This window comes from Microchirus variegatus, assembly GCF_963457635.1.
Source record: "Microchirus variegatus genome assembly, chromosome: 6".
Lineage (NCBI taxonomy): Eukaryota > Metazoa > Chordata > Actinopteri > Pleuronectiformes > Soleidae > Microchirus > Microchirus variegatus.
This window is the reverse complement of record NC_139807.1, coordinates 33545246-33565193: the sequence shown is the minus strand read 5'-3', so window position 1 is coordinate 33565193 and position 19948 is coordinate 33545246. Positions and strand designations below refer to the sequence as shown.

The window sequence follows — 19948 nt, the reverse complement described above, 5'->3', positions numbered from 1 at the left end:
GTCACTGCTTAGGTTTACTGGCAGTAGTCTTGTGAAGTAACTTGATCTCAATCATGCAGATAACGTGGTGCAAACACACGACTGAAACTGTTGAATAGCGCACGGACCTGTACCTGGTCATGATAGTGGCTCGTGTTGCCGCTGCTACTGTTGCTGCCGCCGATGCCAGCGCACGGTGCGGGCAGAGCGCTGGGCCTCTCCACGGGGCAGCCGGCCTCCTGAAATGGCAGCGTTCCCGGGGGCTGCGGCGCTGGGTGATGGACGTGGTGGAGGAAGTGGTGAGCATTGCTGTGGCTGTGACTGTGCTGTGAGCCGCCGGTCTGCTGCGAGGACGACGACGCCTGCAGGCAGCTCGAGTGGGGGTGGCCCAGGGAAAGGTGACCGGGAGAGGGGCCTCCACACGGGGAATGCTGCTGACAGCAGGAGGGGAGTCTGGGCATGGCTGTGCCTGCATTCTCTCCTGCAGTACCTGACAAACCCGCTCTGCTGTCATCTGTCAGAGGACGATACATCGGTGAGCAAACTATACAAAGAGTTAAAGAAGAGGTAAATAAAAGAGACCGTCTTACCTTCTGTGGCTGTGCGAGAAGAGCCACTGGGCCTCTGTGTGTGCGTGATGTCAGAGCCAGGGCAGCTTGTAGAGGGGCCGGGGGCATCATTGAGCTCTGAGGTAGAGGCATGATGGGAAGATGATGATGAGGATGACCTGACTGTTTGAGTGTGAATGCTGCCAGATGTTGTTGGCACAACTGAAAGATCTGAGCAGAAAAAGAAATTAAAATAAATCATAGTTTGCGGCTGAGTCATGTACAGATTTGTGTCCAAATGTTAAATTAATGTCGTCATCAGATTATGTTTGACTTATGACGAGAGTCTGGTGTTTTATCTGGTGTTTGGACATTTGCATTCACGAGAATGAATAAATGTCAACAGGCTGCAGTGCATGTTGGGAAGCAGCTTTTGTCTTTCACACAATAACAAACACAACTGCTCCTCCTCTCTGAACGGGACACTTGTATGACGATGCTGTCCAAAAACTAATGTTTACTCTCTCTTTTTTGTTCACTGCAGGGGTCCAACAATAGAAACAAGTCATTCTAGATTCATTTTTAAATAAATTCACAGTGGTATAGCCGTCGATAGCCTGTAGATGACCACGCAACATGTTCAGCTCCATCCTAACACGTAGTTTGGGAAACAAACAAATATTGCGTGTGTGGACTGAAGCATGTGCAGAGGTGACCATCAGACATTTGCATTAGGAGGAACTCTCTACTTTTCATATTCACAAATTAATTCACTCCTCTTTCTCCGAACAAATGCAAATACTTTAATGCTCAGAAAGACTGATCCAACATATCCCGTGGTCGACTACAGTTACATACACGTCCAAACATCATTACCACACCTATAAAAGTAAATTGTATGACTGCTCTAAGTGTGGCAGCAAAACATAAATATATAAACCGGTAGTATATTTTAATATCTGGCACCTTAATCCCTCCATTAAGCTCTTACCTCATGTTCATGTTTTAAAAACTATCTTGTTAAAATCTAAGTGATATTAGCTGCTTGGTGTTAAGTTGTCTTGACACCGATAATAAACTGTCATAGATAAGACTTTATTAATTTCATAATAGGGGAATTCAGTCGTCGCAGTAACGGTGTGAAAAAAAATAAAAGACAGAAAACTCCTTTATACTCGTGCGTAAAGTGCTCTACGTAGGTTACGGAGACCCCTCTAAGTCGCCGGAGAGCCTGTCGGAGAGTCTCTGCGTCGTCTACGGATGCACAAAATATTTTTCCGTCACTCCGTCAAAGGGACAACGGAGACGGCAAGGGCTGTGATTGGTCCTCAGCACAGGCCGTATAAAGAGAACGCGTCGGGCTCACGACAGCGGGAGGTCAGGGTTTAGGCGATTAGCACATATCGTGCGCTAATTAGCATGTACCGCAGGACTTTTGTTCCTGATGTTCCAAAGAAAAATGGCGGGGGTGAAGGAGGGCGCTGGACGCTGTACGTGGTGCACCTCCGAAACCAAGTGCCTGATCAGTATCTGGTTGGAGGACGAGATCCAGAAGAAGCCGGAGTCGTCCAGGAACAAGATGGCCTACGTAAAAATGCAACAGCGGGAGGCTGGCTACGATCGTACAGTCGAGCAAGTAAAGAGATTTCTGCCAGATTTCTGGGCGTTGTGCCTAAAGACAGCGGGAAATTTCGCTGATGTCGCGACGTCTTTAGACGTAATGTTAAGTTGGCCTTTATGGCTAGTTTCTTGCTTCAAAGGATCTTAAAACTGTGTTCAGTGACACAGAAAAGTGAGAAACGGCCACTGTTTCAATGTTATTCAGCTGCAACAACAACAACAGTCTTTCGCTCTCGGACGCCATTGCTCACCGGAGCCAGAAGCACATCAACCTTGCGCAGTGACCCCTACTGATCGGGCGGGAAATTGCAGTGCGTCGCCGTCACCACAACAAAGAACTATGAAGGCTGGAGGGGTCTCCGTGGTTACGCAGTTGTAGAAGTATAATGTGGCCTTAAGAATACAGATATGGTTCAGGTTCTGTGTTGATTCTTACCGTCTTCATCGACAGTGAGATCCACCACCTCACCGGCATTCTGACGCAGTGGTTGGATAACAGTGGAGAGTCGGTGACGTCCGCGTGGCTCCTGAAGGCGATTCTGGGAACAACTACTCGCCCAAATCCTGCTGAGGCCCCCCACTGAGCGTGACCTGGAGACACACAAACGGAACACCAATCCATTAAAGATCAACTTTTATGTTAAACCAAACCAGCAGGAGGATCGACACACACACACACCTCAGTGCAGCATTCGCTACGACAGAAGCAGAGTCATTTCCAAGAGGGCAGATGATTTTAATTTGGTCCTAAGACCCTGACTGAACAGTAGACACCTTTCATGACAGTGAACACAAACAGTCACTGAGAAGTTGGAAAGGCCCTACACACGCCTGATAACCACCCATTTATCTGAATCTGGTGTGAGTGGATCCCCAGGACCAGGGTTTAGAGACCCTGCTCTATATCATTATGTGATATTCATGTTTTTTCTTTCTCTGATGTCTGATCCAGTGATTTTGGATAGTATTGGACCAGTAAGGGAACTGAATATCAATATCAAGTCGGTTGATCCTAACTTCAAAGTGAAAATATGTGCCAAAATGATAGCTGACTTATTTATGGGGACTGATCGCTTGACTTATTGTCTGACTGTCTTATTGACTTCATTAATTATTGACAGCTCGGTCACTACCACACAGACCACGCAGCAGTGAAAATACAAATCAAGCCGTCGTCTCAGTGACTCATGAACGTAAGGTTTGTTTAGGATGAGGTCATTGTGACACGCATCATAATGACAAGTTTGGTCTCATATGTTAACTATTGTAGCTTTAACCTAAGGCTATTCAACTTAAGGCCCAGGGGCCAGAACCGGCCCTTCAAGCAATTTGGACCGGCCCATTAACCCATAAATAATGAATATATTATTAAAAAGCCAATAAAACCGTAGCTTTGCCTATTTCTGGCACTTTGTGACACTTTGCGTCCCTTTTTGGCAAATACTAGTACAGCTGTAATTGTACACAGTCTATGTATGTACCAGAATATTTTGCACTAAGAGCCAACTGTAGCAATTGTACCTTAATATTATTGCTACTTTTACTTATAATATTTCTGCAAAAATAGCCTTTTGTGGCCATCGCACCTTAATGTTGTTTAAATTCAATCAATCAATCTTTATTCCAGACACAATAGCGGTCCATAGATATTACCCAAGAGCCAATTGTGACTGTTATACCCAACTTTTTGCACTATACACAAATTGTATTGTACCTGAATGTTGGTGGTCTTGTTATTTACCTTTTTTTTGCACAAAACTAGCAGCCATTTCAATAAATACGTGCTAAATAATTGATAACATTTAAAATTATAACACAAATAGTAGTACATGGGTTGACCGGCCCACTGTCTGGACAGCCTTCTGAAAAGCTGGCCTTCTGGAAATGTTAGTTGAATAGCCCTGCTTTAACCCAACAACTAGCACAGAATGATGAATCTGTATTATGATATAATGACTGGACTCAAATGGAATATTTCATATTAATGCGTGTTGTGCTTTGTGTTTTTGTAATTTTATTACAGAAACTACAGATCACCATTGAGCTCCATCCACTTCCACCTAAAGCTTAGTATTTTCTCCACACGCCTCTTCGTCCTCTTCCCTCACTTCTAACTCGATATGCTCTGGCCTTCCACCTCTCTTTTAATTTTCTCTCACAAAGGCTTCTGTTGCTCTAACCCTTTGCTCTGAAGTGAGAGACCAGGGAATAGCCACGTTTCAGGTGGTCACAGGGAGGAGGAGGTATGAGCCCAGGGGAGCAGAGGGAAGAGACTGTATGGGAGTGCCATAAAGCTGGATACCATGGAGCTTTGTGGCTCGGGACTTCACTGCTGCTCCCTGGGAGATTTTTAGAGGTACACAGGAGCAGAGGGAAAAGGCTGTATATCAGTATGTCAACACAGCACAGCCTCGTAAATATTATAACCTGATCTTTATCCATTAAACCACAGACACAGATGTTTTTTTTACCCACTGTGGCAGCATTAGCTGCAGACCAGAATCAGAGGAGAGAGGTGAAATGAAAAATAAAACTGGTTTAATGTTGATGGGCCATACATGCAAAAACGTGGAAAACAAAGGGCATTTCCACGAGACTGTCAAACAAACACTGTGACAGATACTACACCCCTGTGCACTATATTACTGTATGTGTTTGTGTACGTGTGTTTTTTTGTGACAAATATTGCGGATTAAAAGTGACGAGGTCAGGAAAGTAAATTAGAGATACAGAGATTTAGAGAATAGAGAAAATAAAATGTTGGTTACATGATCTGTCTATGGGCCAGGCACCAGCTCTTAAGAGCCAGGCACCAGGTCTAAGAGCCAGGCACCAAGTCTAAGAGCCAGGCACCAGGTCTAAGGGCCAGGCACCAGGTCTAAGAGCCAGGCACCAGGTCTAAGAGCCAGGCACCAGGTCTAAGAGCCAGGCACCAGGTCTAAGGGCCAGGCACCACGTCTAAGGGCCAGACACGAGGTCTAAGGACCAGGCACCAGGTCTAAGAGCCAGGCACCAGGTCTAAGGGCGCCAGGTCTAAGAGCCAGGCACCAGGTCCATGGACCAGGTCAGGACTAAGGGTCAGGTCAGGTCTAAGGGCCAGGCACCAGGTCTAAGGGCGCCAGGTCTAAGGGCTCCAGGTCTAAGGGCGCCAGGTCTAAGAGCCAGGCGCCAGTTCTTAGGGTCAGGCCAGGTCTAAAGGCCAAGCACCAGGTGGCACCAGGTCTATGGACCAGGTCAGGTATAAGGACCAGGCACCAGGTCTAAGGGCCAGGCCTGCAGTTCCATTTCTATCTAAAAGAGGGTTGGGTCAGTCAAGTCTCATTTTCAATTGCAGAAGCAGCGATTTCTCACCAGGAGTTTCCACCTCATGTTCTTTGAGTGTGTCAGTACTGGTGGACTTCCTCATATAACTTCAGACTTCATGTTCCCATGTGCACCAACATGTGAAAAGACAGATGATGACACAGGAAGCATGAGCCAGGCCAAATGGCTAAGGTGTGAAAATAAAAGCCAAATAGAGAGAGAGCTTATAGTAATGAGCATCATTTAAATATTCAACCATTTTGTATTGTATAATTATGGGCTGGCAGACACACCAACTTGTGTTTAACACACAAATCACACAGAGATGAGGGTGTAGTATGCAGGGGGGGGGGGGGGTCACAGTGGTTGTACTGGGGTCTAATTGGCCAGGCACCTCAGCTCTGGGTTGAACCCAGGGAGCAGGACTACACACTAGGGACGACTATCTAATTAAGTAGACCTGGGATTATTTTGCAAATATCTGTTTACCACCAAGACCCCCAGAGTGTGGAGGGGTAGCCAAGAGGAAAACAGTATATTGTAAACATGAATACTAAGGGAATGGGTGTCTTCGTGAAGCTGAGGTTGTGCCAAGCCAATGTGTGACGAGAGCCTCGTACCCCGGGGACGGGAGCACGGCTCAGCACTGCGGTAATGTAGTGTAAACTGCTGCGACAGAGGCTGCTGGCAGCCAAGGCTGGGAGTTGGGGAGTTAAAGGGGAGGAGATCGTACGGGGAAGGAATATAACAATCTAAGACTGGTAAACACTTGGAGGCATCAACCTTTTACACATTTATCTTCACAATTAATGACACCGTGATGTCATTCTCGAACTCTTAGCTCTGAGGTGTCAACTTTGAATTTTTGCCAGTCATCGCTGATGTGACGCAGATTTTATCTGTAATGAGAAACATAAAAAGTGCCGATTGGCATCATCAATATGATAAAAAATACAGTGTACACCGCATACTCAGACAAGCTGAATCCATCTAAAGGTGCCTTGTGGCACTGGATGATGAAGTCCCATATACGTATAGACCCCTTAGCAGTATACGTCACGCTAAGTTTTACCGGTAACCGTTGAGTAGAACCCCTTTCAAGGCTAACCGGAGACGTCTTCCTAGCATAACTTGCTTTATCACTAGGCGACAAGCTGGCGTAATACGTGGAAAACATCTATTTTTTTTAAGCCATCTGAATTCGTACATGAGAGCCGACTAACTTCATGACAACACTGCTAGCTAAACGCTGAGTGGCGCCCTTCTGCAACCGAGCTGCGCTCTAGACACTAGAGCTGCAACTAACCATTATTTTCACAATCGTTAATCTGTCGATTATTTTCATGATTAATTGATTAATCGGTTGGTCCATAAAATGTCAGAAAATGCTAAAAAAAAAACGAAAAAAAAAACGCTGATCAGTGTTTGTCAAACCTGGAAATTATGATGTTCTCGAATGTCTTTGTTTTGTTCACAAGCCAAAATTATTCAGTTTGAATGATTTATTTGTTTATGTGGAGCAAAGAAACAAAGAAAATATTCACATTTAAGAAGCTAAAACAATCAGAAATCTTGTTTTAATCATGAAAAAAGCTTCAAACCAATTAATTTAGTAATCGATTCATCGATTAACTGTTTCAGCTCTACATGACACATCTGCTAATGATAACATCTAAAATGGTAAGAGTGTCAGAGGACAGATAGAAGGAGATGGTCTTAATTTGACCAAGTGCAATATCCAAATCAAAAAACATTGCTTCTTATTTGATAAAAATAACATTAGCATTGTGGTGAAATGTTACAGGAGTATCACGCATGACAATCCTCATGATATGGTCATATGTTTTAAGTGAAGATGCAGAAATGGCCAGTCACACCAACATTGAATCCTATTCCAATCAGAAAAGGTACAATAGGATCTTCTGACCACATCATGTAGATCTGTGGTCAGGAACCTTGTGTGTCATTTGTCTGGATGAGCAAAAAGATGATCTGAGCACTGTGGTGAAACTTGTTTACTTTAACACAGCAAACAACACTAACCATAGCCGTCTCATAACAACAGGACAATGGTATTTCCTGACAGCAGTGACAGGAGAACGATCGTCGCTGATCAAAGACTGGAGACAGGACCAACACAATGTTAGGCAGATGGATTTATGCATTAATGTTGAAGTTAAAGATATTTGTTTGCGTACTAACATGAAAGAACTGTTTGTGAAGTGGATATTACTGTTGGACATGTCCTGAGCTGAGCTGCAGAGACTCCACATTTATCTCGATCAGCTCCAAAAAAACCCTTGTTTATTGTAACTCAGTGAGCTCTGAGCAAAGCGACTGCCAAACACGCCCCACATGCCACAGTTAAAGCAGTGGAATGTTCCCCTAATGCACTGCTTTACAAGAGCGCAAAGTGTGGAGTGGCATGAGCAAATAAATAAATAACAGGCAGCAGTTCAAATGTAAGAATCTTCACTGGCAGCGAGTCACTGGGAAATGTGAGAAAAGCAGCTTCGGATTAAAATGATGGCAATTTGCTTTGAGTTCAGTCATATTTTGCACCACTTCCCTAAACTGCTAGAGCTGGATAGAGTTTCCATTGGAACTTTAGAGGGAAAGAAGCCGATAATGAAGAGAAGCTGTCCATGTCCAAGCATTTATGACACAACGAAAACCATTAAATCAGAGGGTTTATTTGCTAATGTTAAAATGGGATTATTATTATTATTTAAATACACCAATCAGAGCTCCATGAAGCTACTTTAAAGCAAGATAACATCACTGAGGGATTCACAGGCAACAAACCAACCACTGAACCAGTAATCAATTAAAATATTTGGATTGATTATGATATTAACGACCACAAAAACAGCCATTGACACTGCGGTGTGTGTGTGTGTGTGTGTGGACATGATGTACACACACTGGACCATTTGACAGAGTAAACACAGATTTCACTGCTCATTCTGTTGCCCTTTGATTCCCTGCTCTCAGACTCCACTGCTGCCCATCCCCCCCCTCTTTACTGAGGCTCATCAGTAAATTCTCTGGCGAGCCAGGACATCTTTGGAAGTCAGGGGGAAAAAAAAAGGCAGATTACACAGAAGGCTACGGCATTCCAAGCTTGGTGTGATCATTTCCAAGAACTATTTTCAAACAATACTCATGTGGTAATAAGACGTGGACAAAGACAAACGAGGTCAAAAAGAAGTGAATACAGATTCATGTGCACAGACACCAACATGAGTACGACGGGAGGTCATATTATGAATTATAAGAATCTCAGTAGGGCTGGGTGTCGACTAATCTAGCGATTATTTTTTAGATTAGTTGACTAATCACTAGTATCTTCGTTAGATGTTGGACTTGTGTTTAACCTACATACAGTGGAATCGCACATTTATCACACTTAAATACCAGAAACAAATGATCACAGATTTCTTAGAGCTTAAATATCAAATTAATCTGCTCCATGTCACACAGTTGATAAGTGAAAGAGGTTTTCTTTAGCATAATAGATATATTTATATACTTTCAGGGGCAGTTGGAATGATTAAAATTGCACGAAGTACCGAGGAGTTACGGTCATTTCTAATATATATGTCAAAATAATGTTCATGTCAAATAAATGTTCCCAAACTTTGGCTCGGATTTTTCGAGACTCTTCGTCTGTTTCCACCATAAATCGCGCGTTCTTCTTCTTCTCTGCTTCCTTGCGGGATGTAAACAGCGAGCAACACTGCCCCCAGCACTTCCTGTAGCTAGTTCTGAATAGCTCCAGTGTGTGTGTTTGTTTACACTGCAGTTACAGATGAGCATGAAGCTGCCGGTGTGTGATTTACAATAACAATAACACGACAACGCTTAAATTTTATCGTTGACCAATTTTTGTAGTCGACGTAATCGAATAATCGTTGCAGCCCTAAATCTCAGTGGGTGAGAACGAGAGTAAGTTGTGTTAATGATGGTGGGAAATATGAATCTTTTGAACATTTACTATATTATTATTATTATTATTATGAATCATTACACTGACAGGACTTTACATGTCGTCCATCGATGTCTGACCCTGAAATCAAAAGGGATACTAGCTAAACACATTACAGCTGCCCTCTCTGATGATATAAGATACACAGTCATCACAGTGTTAATATAAACATTTAGACGTTCTTGCAGCGTGATCTACTTCTCCATTGTTTGCCTGATTATTGCTACATCCGCTGCTTCCGCTTGTCGAATGCTCGCAGCTCACAAACGCAATCACAAGCGTGAAAGGCTGCATGGATGTGAAATTCTCACTAATGTGTTCCACAAACGACACACAAGTCAGTCCAGTACACTGATGCTCGGTCGTCCAGAGAGTGATACACACAAACATCCAAGTTTTGTACATGGAGAATAAATTCAACAGCAGGTCCTAGTCCTTTTGGCTGGAGTCCAGCACAGAGAGCAGAGCTGGTGCTGATCATCTGAGTGATGAAGTAACACCACTGCTCAGCCTAAAGCTGTGTCATTAGGAAATTAACTTATAACACTGCAAGGCCAGCCAAGAATTCAAATTTCCCATTGACCGCTGCTGTTGGAAGTTTCTGGTGCCAACATTTCCCCTTATATCCTCAGGTGGATTTTACAGGCAGCATAAAGTCCCTTTGTATCTTACACCTGAACTAGTTTCTCTAGGAGAGAGCTGCTGATACTGATCACTGAGGATAAGATAGAGCTTTACCTGTGCACAGACCAGCTAAACACAGTCAAAACCACTGCACAACCATCACCTGAAACATGCTTTTTATATGGTTTCAGGTGACATTACAACAGGGAAAGGTCATCAATGCATCCTTGTAAGTCACTAAAATGGGAAGTCTTTGGTCTGCATTAAAATGCATTTTCTGTGATCAGATTGCAATCAGATAGCACCTGACCACTAAACTACAGGACCTGTACTACAGGTGTAAACACACCCGAGACCCACTGAAGAGGATTGATATCTGATCTGCCAAATCACTTCAGGAGGTGGTCAGAGACACATTGTGACCACATTGTGAACAGAAGTGTAAATGCAACCAGTCTCCAATGAGTCTCCTGTGTTTCTCTGCTCCACCCACAACAATCACATGAGCAGAAATACGTCAGTGGCTAATTTCAAGCAGCTAACACTGTTATTGTTGAAAAAGCTGCACCCAGGATGTGACGCTTTAGTCTGCTGCTGCTGGGGGGGCATGATCGGATAGCAATCAGATCTCGATGTGGACACGCATGTTAATAAACCAGCTGTAAATACATGTGGTGAAGAGACCGATCACAGATCAATGGGCTACAAGCCAAGCTGGATTTTTCTTGTTCCTATTAGTGCTGTCAAATGTTAACGTGTCAACGTGCGGTAACATGCGTCAATGCTAACGCACGTTAACGTACGCCGCTTTTCCATGATGACAGACCAGAAAAAGACGCGTGTCACTTAATGTTTACGTGACTCCCAATTGTTAAAATGAGTCTGTTAAGTAACGTTAAACTTTAAAAACAGAGGCACACATACGCAGTACACAGGTATGCTAACGTTATTTGTTAGCGCTGCTCTTTTCCTTTAATAAACAGACCGCTCCAGTTCCACTGTAGGCTAACGCTAACGGCGCTAAAAGGAGCTAATGCAGCTAACGGAGCTAACTGGTAAACGGTGCCTGGACTCCGGTGTCGCGGCGCGTTAACATGACGTCATGCGCGTTTTTTTCCGGTCAGTCGTCATTCGAAACGTGTCCTGCGTTAACCTTTTGCACAGCACTAATATATATATATAAAACTAAATGACAGTCTAACATTACTGTATCTTACATCATGGGGAAAGATGCATAAGTGTTTTAAAGCACAGTGTCAGTCTTACCTTCAAACACAGCATTTCAAAGCAGAAAAAGCAGAGATTCCTACCTGAACCCATCTCCCACGGTGACGATCTCCACCTCACTGTCCGTGGAGGTGACGTTGATCTCCTCGCTCGCAGGGACAGCGGGGGTCGGAGCTGGGGTCGCTTCAATCACCACCACATCCTCGTCGAGAGCACCTGACCAAAGCAGAGGAAGTCAGTTAGAAGCTACTTCTCAGATACGATGTAAAACATCAACAACAAAGATCCTTGTACAATGTTTGGGGCGTTTTTCTGTCTGCGTTTCTGTACGTGTTACCACAATTACCACATCACATGCACAGATCTAACACGTTACCATAGCAAATTCATTAGAAACACTAATTTATTGTCCTACTTTGCCTTCTTTATTTAGGCCACACCTGTGCCATTAGGAGCAGTGAGAAAAATACATCTGAACAAACACAACAGTTAAAACAACAGGTTTATTTATGAGCAGGCATAAATCTATAATCTAAATCAACTCGGTCCTCACTGGTGATGAATACACAGACAATAAGCGTTTATTTATGACCAATATGAACATGTATTATTTGTGTTTCACCTTTGTGTGTTTTTGTGCACATCACTAAATGACTCCTGCTTGAAGTGAAGTCCATAAATCCCCACTGTGAGTTCTGTTCCAGAGTCTCATGAGAGCTGCTGCTTAGCACCCTTTGTAAGTCTAGCTGCCTGACACTCTGGTGGAGCCTTCGTGTGGTTACACAAACACCACTAAAGAATTGTAATTAATGAGCTTCCTGTTTGATGAAGGTAAACAAAAACCAACGGATATTTCTGAAATGACAAAACAATCCAGCTCTTCTGTTGACAATAGTGTTAAAAGGGAGGATGAACCTTTTCCTAGGTGATATCACACGCTAACGCTCACGCTGGACTGGGTGTGTGTGTGTGATGAAAGCTTGTTTCATCACTTGCCTCCTTGCTTTCCTCAGCTGTAAACACATGCCTTGTTTTCCCTGTGAGACCGTGAGGCTGTTTCTATGCCACTCAACAGTGTCTTCAGTTTCCTCCCACTTGCCTTCCACCATAGAGGCAAAACAACTAACTTTCCATTCTCCCTCAGGGCCACAGCAGCAGAAATATTTCTGAAGCTAAATGGCTAAATAAAACAATAAAACACTGTCAGAAAAAAAGAAAGAAAGAAGGGGGGAGTGGAGGGTTTGCTTTTCACAGGATTTATACTGACTCATTTCAAAATAGGAGGATGAAGGTGCCTTTCTTATGCACAGCCACTTCACTGAGAATGAGGGCAGAAAGTGATGGTTTAGATTTAGGAGCTGCATAAAACTGTTGTTCCAACAAGTACAGAGGGCAGCCATTTCCATCACAGGCTCCTGAAACGCTCAGGGGAAGTCCTCGCAACAACATACAAACGATCTAATGCCAGATGCATCATTTATCGTGTCCATACAGATCTGAAAAGCTTTGATAACACTTTATAACAAGTTAAAACACACATCGGTCATGTGCAGTGGAGTTCTGATTCATATGCATGGTGGGCTCTCTTATATAAACAGAGAACTTTGCCAAACTCACAATTTGATTTATACTCTGATTCAATAAAAAAGAAAGTTGGCACGGTGTGTTTATACCAAACCAAAATATTTTTTCTAAAGCCACTGAATTGGAAATAGAACTGGTGTTTTATAAGTTACAAACAACTGGAATTAAGCTGCAGAACTTTGAAAACATACCCACCCCTCTGCTTTTTTTGTTCTCTTGCTTTATTGTGCTATTGTAGGTGACCACATAATGTACACTCGACAAAAACATAAACGCACAAACTTGAAATGGTGAACAAAAACAGAACAACATGACATTTGCTCAGATTCTCGATGATGCATTTGTTTATGGAATGATTTGTTTTGCTCCAGCGTCACTCGGCCTCTGCTGTTGACTACAATCTCAGATTGAGTATTTCAACTCACCAGAGTCATGGAGCATGGCAGAGTGGTGGTCAATATGTGTGACCAGTACACAGACACTCTTTATGGTCCGGTCAATAAAAGGGCACACCAAAATGTGGACTTTTGTCACTCATCAATATGCCACAGATGTCACAAACCATGAGGGAGCGTGCCATTGTGATCTTCCTGCCATTACTGCAGGACTTTTGTTTTGAAATTGACCCTAAAGCTCACAAATTAAAGCCACTTTTATTGATAAAGTTGTACTATTATTTTTTGGATAGTTACTCTGTTTTGTCACATAACAACAACTAAGTTTTTGTTGAGTGTATAACAATAACATTTCTGATTCTTAGTCACATTTGGAGATTCGCTGATCGTGGTTCTAAAGAATCGTTGTCATAGTAATAGTCGCTGTTTCATGTAGGCAACGTTAAAATAGGTGACGCTGCAGTGATTTGGGAAGAAGAAGATGTTTGGGATTAGTGTGATGAAGCTAGTGAAGATATTATTCTAACTCTTTTTTATTATTATTGATTATCAATATGGGTTATTATTACTGTAGATGTAATAATGCATTTTAACTACTCCAACAGTAGCGCTATCACAAACGGATCATATATATACACTGCGGTGATCACACTGCATTAGAGCTGCAAATAACGATTATTTTCGTAATCGATTAATCCGTTGATTAATTTCCGAATGAATCGTTTGGTTCATAAAATGTCAGAAAAATGTTAAAAAAAACGTTGATCAGTGTTTGTCAAACCTGGAAATGATGACGTTCTTGAATGTTTTGTTTTGTCCACAAACCAAATTGATTCCGTTTGAATGATTTCTTTGTTTATGTGGAGCAAAGAAACCAAGAAAATATTCACATTTAAGAAGCTGAAACAATCAGAAATCTTGTTTTAATCATGAAAAAAGCTTCAAACCGATTAATCGTTTCAGCTCTATGCTGCATTGACACTGGATATTACATAAGCCCTCTCTGTTGATTTACAACGCCTGTAATCACGTAATAGAGCAGGAATACAGAGATAACCATTAAAGACAAAGACCCTGGTGTTCTAAAGGTGTCAGGGTGTGTATGTATTTACCTGTGGCGACAGTAGCACTGTTAGCCTGGCTGCTGGTGCTGCTCACGTCGACATAGAGCTCATCAGCTTCAGTAGACGATGGCGAGGACGAGTCGCTCGTCAGCTCTCCGCTGGAGCTGCTGGTGCTGAGGAGAAGAGCGTACTTCCTGCGTGCGATCACTTCGCGCTTCTTCCTCTGCAGCAACAGCCGCTCCTTCTGCTTCTGAGTCCGCTGAGCTCCTCCAGGAGTGGCTTTCACAAAGCGCTTCCTATGCAGCGGTCGCCGGCTCAGGCACGGCCGCTTCAGCAGCACCGGCTCAGCCTCAGAACGCACCCACTTGTGAGAGCGATGCCCCCGAGTTCGACCCAAAACGGGCCGCAAGCCGCGCCCGGCGGCTCCTCCCGTGGTCAGGGCGGGAGCCTTGTGTTGGCCCTCCGTCGCTCCACCTTCCCCTTCGTCCTCTGAGCTAAGAGTGTCCGAGTCCCCGAACCTCAGACTCGAGGAAGGGGAGGAAGCACAGTCACTAAAAGAGGACTCATGTATATGTTCGTCCTCGCTGGGGTGCTGTAAATGTTCTACCCTCGAATGCTGAGGGGCCAGTGGACCCTCACTAATGTGGCCCTCTTTCAGTGAGCAGTCCGACGGTCCGGCCTGTTGGCCTTTTCGTTTTCTACGTCCAGGGAGGCTCCTTTCCGAGTCTCGGTGGGTCGCCGTGTCCCTCAGGGCCCGATGCCTGGACTCACACAGGGTGTCAAATTCGCTGCCTGCCTTTCCAATCACCTCCATGTTGTCAGGGAAGCTCTTAGCAGCCTCCATCGGTTCTGGGTTACCCAGAGGCTCCTTCAGATGCTCCTGTCTTCTGGGGGCCTCAGGTGGCACCTCACTCTTCATGGTGACAGGTCGAGCCTTATGACGGGACAAGGAAAAGATAATCGTGTCAGTGACAAAATCATCAGTGGAATCAACGGTTCAACAAAATCACTAGAGCTGCAACTAGCGATTATTTTGGTAATCGATGAATCGGTCGATTATTTTCTCGATTAATCAATGTATCGTTTAGTTCATAAAATGTCAGAAAATGTTTAAAAACCGTTGATCAGTGTTTGTCAAACCTGGAAATGATGATGTTCTCGAAATTGTCTTGCACGTTTTGTCCACAAACCAAAATGATTCCGTTTAAATGATTTCTTTGTTTATGTGGAGCAAAGAAACCAAGAAAATATTCACATTTAAGAAGCTGAAACAATCAGAAATCTGGTTTTAATCATGAAAAAAAGCTTCAAACCGATTATCAAAATAGTTGACGATTAATCGTTTCAGCTCCAAAAATCACACAATCTGCTCAGATGTGTTTAATCGGAGGACGACGCAAACACAAATAGTGAGTCTTTGTAATGCTTTCATGTGTATCTGCAGGAGTCACATGACCCTGTCCAGGTGTTACCAATGACAAGACTTACATTACAGGGAACGTGGTATATCAAAATGTGTTTCTTTGATTCCCACGCCCTGAAATGTCAATAAAACGATGAGATTTTGATGCCGAAAATAAACAAGGTCGTTATTGATCATTTCTTTGAATAAAGAGTTATTTTGGTGCATATGCATCTCAGTTACATGTTCAACAACAACTAATATGGGGATGTGATCGTGTGCAAAATATTACTGCACATTAAGAATTAGCGTAACAGGATAGGTATGTATTTACAATGTGGCATCCAAACACGCAAAGTAATATAATACATACGAGATAAATTAAGCAATAAAGTTATGCCTTTTACATTCTAGAAGCACGAACCCTGATCCTGGATCAGAGTCTGGGCGCACACGAGAGACCACTGTCATTAATCACATAATGTTTTTAGTAAACGCACACTTCGACTGAAAATGACAGAAAAGTGCATGCTCGTGCACTGTGTGCTGGTAACACCACTCAAACAACACTTCCTGATATGCTGTGATCAGAAAACAAAATCCCAGCACTATGACGTCCATGATGTGACACAGCACAAAGAAATAAAATCATTTCCAGTCCCATCCGAAGTTTGTGCTGAGACAAGAAGCTTTAAGATATTGGAATGCATTCCTTTGCAATTCTGCATTGAAATAAATATTTATAAAAAGACGAGGAGTGTTCCTGCGTCATTTAATGTTGATCGAAATAAAACTTACTATAAACAAAGCCTTCGTTACAGACTGTGACAAACTTTTTACTCTCTATTCTTTGTAATAGTGTATTGTATGTTTTAAAATCTACTGCAGAGAGTGGATCCTCACCTGTGATTCTCCCTAAGGTTTCAACCTCTTTCTTTTTCCCCGTTTTAAGGTTTTTTCCCTGGTAGTTTTACCTCACCTTGGTCGAGGGTCTAAGGAGAGAGGATGTTACCAACCCTGTGAAAGTCCTGTGAGAAAAACTGTGTTTTGTAAACTGTGGGCTATACAAATAAAGATTGATTTGATTTGTATGCAAAGATATTTTTTCTGAGAAATGTACCCGTGTTCAGCTGCAAAACAATTCCAAAAAACAAGTCCCTTTCCAGATTCTAGTCACACTGAAACACTCTTAGAAATAACAGTGCTAAGTAGAACCATATAAGAAGGAGTGAGGGGGGGGAATCGATTCATCCACGATTCATAAACTAAAAAAAAACAATTTTCTATTTTGAAAAAACACCAGTTTGTGTTATTTGTGTGCAGTTTATTTTTGTAACTTCTGGGAGAAAAATGCAGCTAGTCTAAGCTTTTATTTATGCTAAAGTTGTTTTTTTGAACAGGAAGTAAGTTTTTATTTGTTTTGAATGAATAAATGTTAACTTTTATCTTAAGTTTGTCTTTGTGTGATCACATTATCACATTATCTTATACAAACTGGATTGTTTTGATGCAAAAATTTGCCTGAACACTATGCCTTGTATCAATTTTTGAATCGAGAATCGATTGAATCGAGAATAGATTTTGAATCGATTCATGACCCTAAGAATCCGAATCGAATCGTGAGCCACACAAAGATTCACATTCCTGCATATAAGGTTCTTTCGGCTTCTCCTCATAGGAGAACCCTTTTAGAGGGTTCCACCAAGAACCCTTTTAAAACCCTTTATTCATGAACGGGTTTTAAAGGTGTTTCTGGATGAAAATGGTTCTTACTGGAACCATTAGTGTTACCAAGAACCCTTTCCCGAAGAAAGGTTTTTTTCAGAAGCAAATGGTTCAGGTAGAACCTCAGCCCTTGTAGAAGAACCCTTTTGAAACCCTTATTTCTAAGAATGTAGCTTTATTCACTTTCTCTTACTATCCGACTACATTAAGATGGCCGGACGTTACCGGTGTGCATGATGTTTCTGTGTAACACATTTAATTATCAGCACGATTAACAACAGAGGAAAAACCTAAAGCACCACAGACCTCAGTGCAGCAGTCGATTAACCTGCAGCTGCTGTTGTTTCTTATGGTGATGATGACATGAGATGATTTTCTTGGAAACTGTGAATCCAGTGAACCTTTAAGACATTAGGAATGCTTTGACTCACAAGTCTCTGGTGTGTTGGAATAGTTCAGATGCCACAGAGAAATCTGGCCAATGACATACATTAATGAAGGGGTCTCAGAGGACACACACACACACCACATCATTATTACACTCTGCTTATAGATGTTTCTCATCCGCAAGAAATAACGAGGCTACGACCAAATGGAGCAAAGAAAATACGAATAATTATGGGTTCACAGAAATGACAACAGTGAAATAATTCAAGATGCACGAGTGAATCTGATTAATCACTGCTTTCAGACGAGCGCAGCGAAATCAGAGCGACGGCCATTTATTTCCTCAGTATCGAGGCTGATAGTTTTAATAACGTTTAAAGGCGCCATATATAAGAATGTGGCCAAAAATGGTTACTACACTCAAATTCAAAATTCCGAATACCATCTTTTAGGTTTTGTTTTCTGACATAACTGGCAACCCGAGGTTGCTCGGCAGCCGAGACTCTATTGACTGCAATGACTGGTAGACGGCAGTAGGTGGCGCCACATGCCAAAACACAATTTGCAGTCTGTAAAATATTTTTTTAATGCAAATATTTTGTCTGTACTGTTGTTGTTGGTGAGTTCAGTTTGTTATGAACATTATTCCTGAGTCTCTGTGACATATTGGGAGGATTTTATGATTTATTACATAATGCACCTTTAACAAAAAAGGCACCATATGTAAGAATGTGGCCAAAAACGGTTACTACACTCAAATTCAAAATTTCGAATACCATCTTTTAGGTTTCGTTTTCTCCGCCATTGTAGCTCAGACGCAACTGGCATCAAATACAGTCTTTTAAGTTTCGTTTTCTGACATAACTGGCAACCCGAGGTTGCTCGGCAGCTGAGACTCTACTGACTGCAATGATTGGTAGACGGTGGTAGGTGGCGCTACATGACGCCAAAACATGATTTGCAGTCTGCAAAATTTCTTTTTAAATGCAAATATTTTGTCTGTACTGTTGTTGTTTATGAGTTCAGTTTGTTATATGAACATTATTCCTGAGTCTGTGACACATTAGGATTTTGTGGCCAGTTGATTTAGATTTATTACACATTCATTATTATTATTATGCACCTTTATTAACAATTACAATGAGCTCAGCTGCAGCAGCATCTGTGTGTGTGTGTGTGTGTGTGTGTCACAAACACTGCTGATAACACACACACTCCACCGTAAACTCGTATTAACACAAACATAAAATGTGTAATGCAACGTTGGCCCTTAGTCCGAGACGAACCAGGACGAGCTAAAGTAGTCTGTGTTTGTTAAGCTAACGCCAACTAGCTTGACATTTACTCCACACACACACACACACGACAACAAAGACAACACGTACCTGGCTTTATTTAAGTCCTTTCCTCCAACTGTGTCACCGTCCTTTTCCCAAACATGTGAGGGGGTAAAAAAAAAAAAAATCCCGTGAGAAACGATGACAAGCGCTGAAAACGCTCGCTAACCTCCGCTGTTGAAGAAGCCGGGGACTGAAGCTACACAGGCCCGCGGCACCGAGAGCACACGGAGCGCCGTGCGAGGAGCGAGACACCGACAACACCGTCCCGAGCCGAGCCGAGCGAAAACATCCACGCTAATGGGGCCCTGAGAGGCTACGAGCTAAAGCTAACCGAGAGCGCTAGCTTCACTTCACTCGTCAAACAGCCGACTACACTCAGCCATTTTGACGAGCACCTGAATCCGGGGCCGAGTGTCGAACAGGAAACGCGGCGACTACACGACCGCGTCCGCGGCTGGAAACACTGCGAGCGTCTCACTACGATTCGCCCTCGACCGAGTTCCCATTCCTGCCTTCCGAGGTCTCCCGGTCCCCTGTTGTTTACCCAGCAGGTCGTCGTCGTTTTTCGCTGGCTCTGGCTCGCAGCCACAGCGCAGCTGTTACACGGAGCGTCACGCAGGGGGCGCTACGCGCTACGAGCGGCCGACAAGCAGCGCAGCGGCCCCGCGTTACGACACTTTACGACAGTAAAGGTTTAAGCGCTTTAAAAAACAGACCCAGAATAAAAACAGAAGACAACAAAACAGTGTCTTTCCTCCTCCA

General features: G+C 43.0%; 1 protein-coding gene across 3 annotated transcripts in view; it reads right to left on the bottom strand.

The window, feature by feature from the left end:
* rnf111 (ring finger protein 111) overlaps positions 1–19735 on the bottom strand; it is a 29549-nt gene extending 9814 nt beyond the window's left edge. For all 3 annotated transcript variants that reach the window (XM_083891728.1, XM_083891729.1, XM_083891730.1), the window contains exons 1-6: positions 19232–19735; positions 14381–15266; positions 11373–11505; positions 2584–2738; positions 570–758; positions 114–493 (exon numbers count right to left, since the gene is read on the bottom strand). In XM_083891728.1, the coding sequence (XP_083747854.1) occupies positions 114–493; positions 570–758; positions 2584–2738; positions 11373–11505; positions 14381–15251 (1728 nt within the window). In that variant the 5' untranslated portion in view covers positions 15252–15266; positions 19232–19735. The remainder of the gene's footprint in view (positions 1–113; positions 494–569; positions 759–2583; positions 2739–11372; positions 11506–14380; positions 15267–19231) is intronic.
* Between the last annotated feature and the right edge of the window lie 213 nt (positions 19736–19948).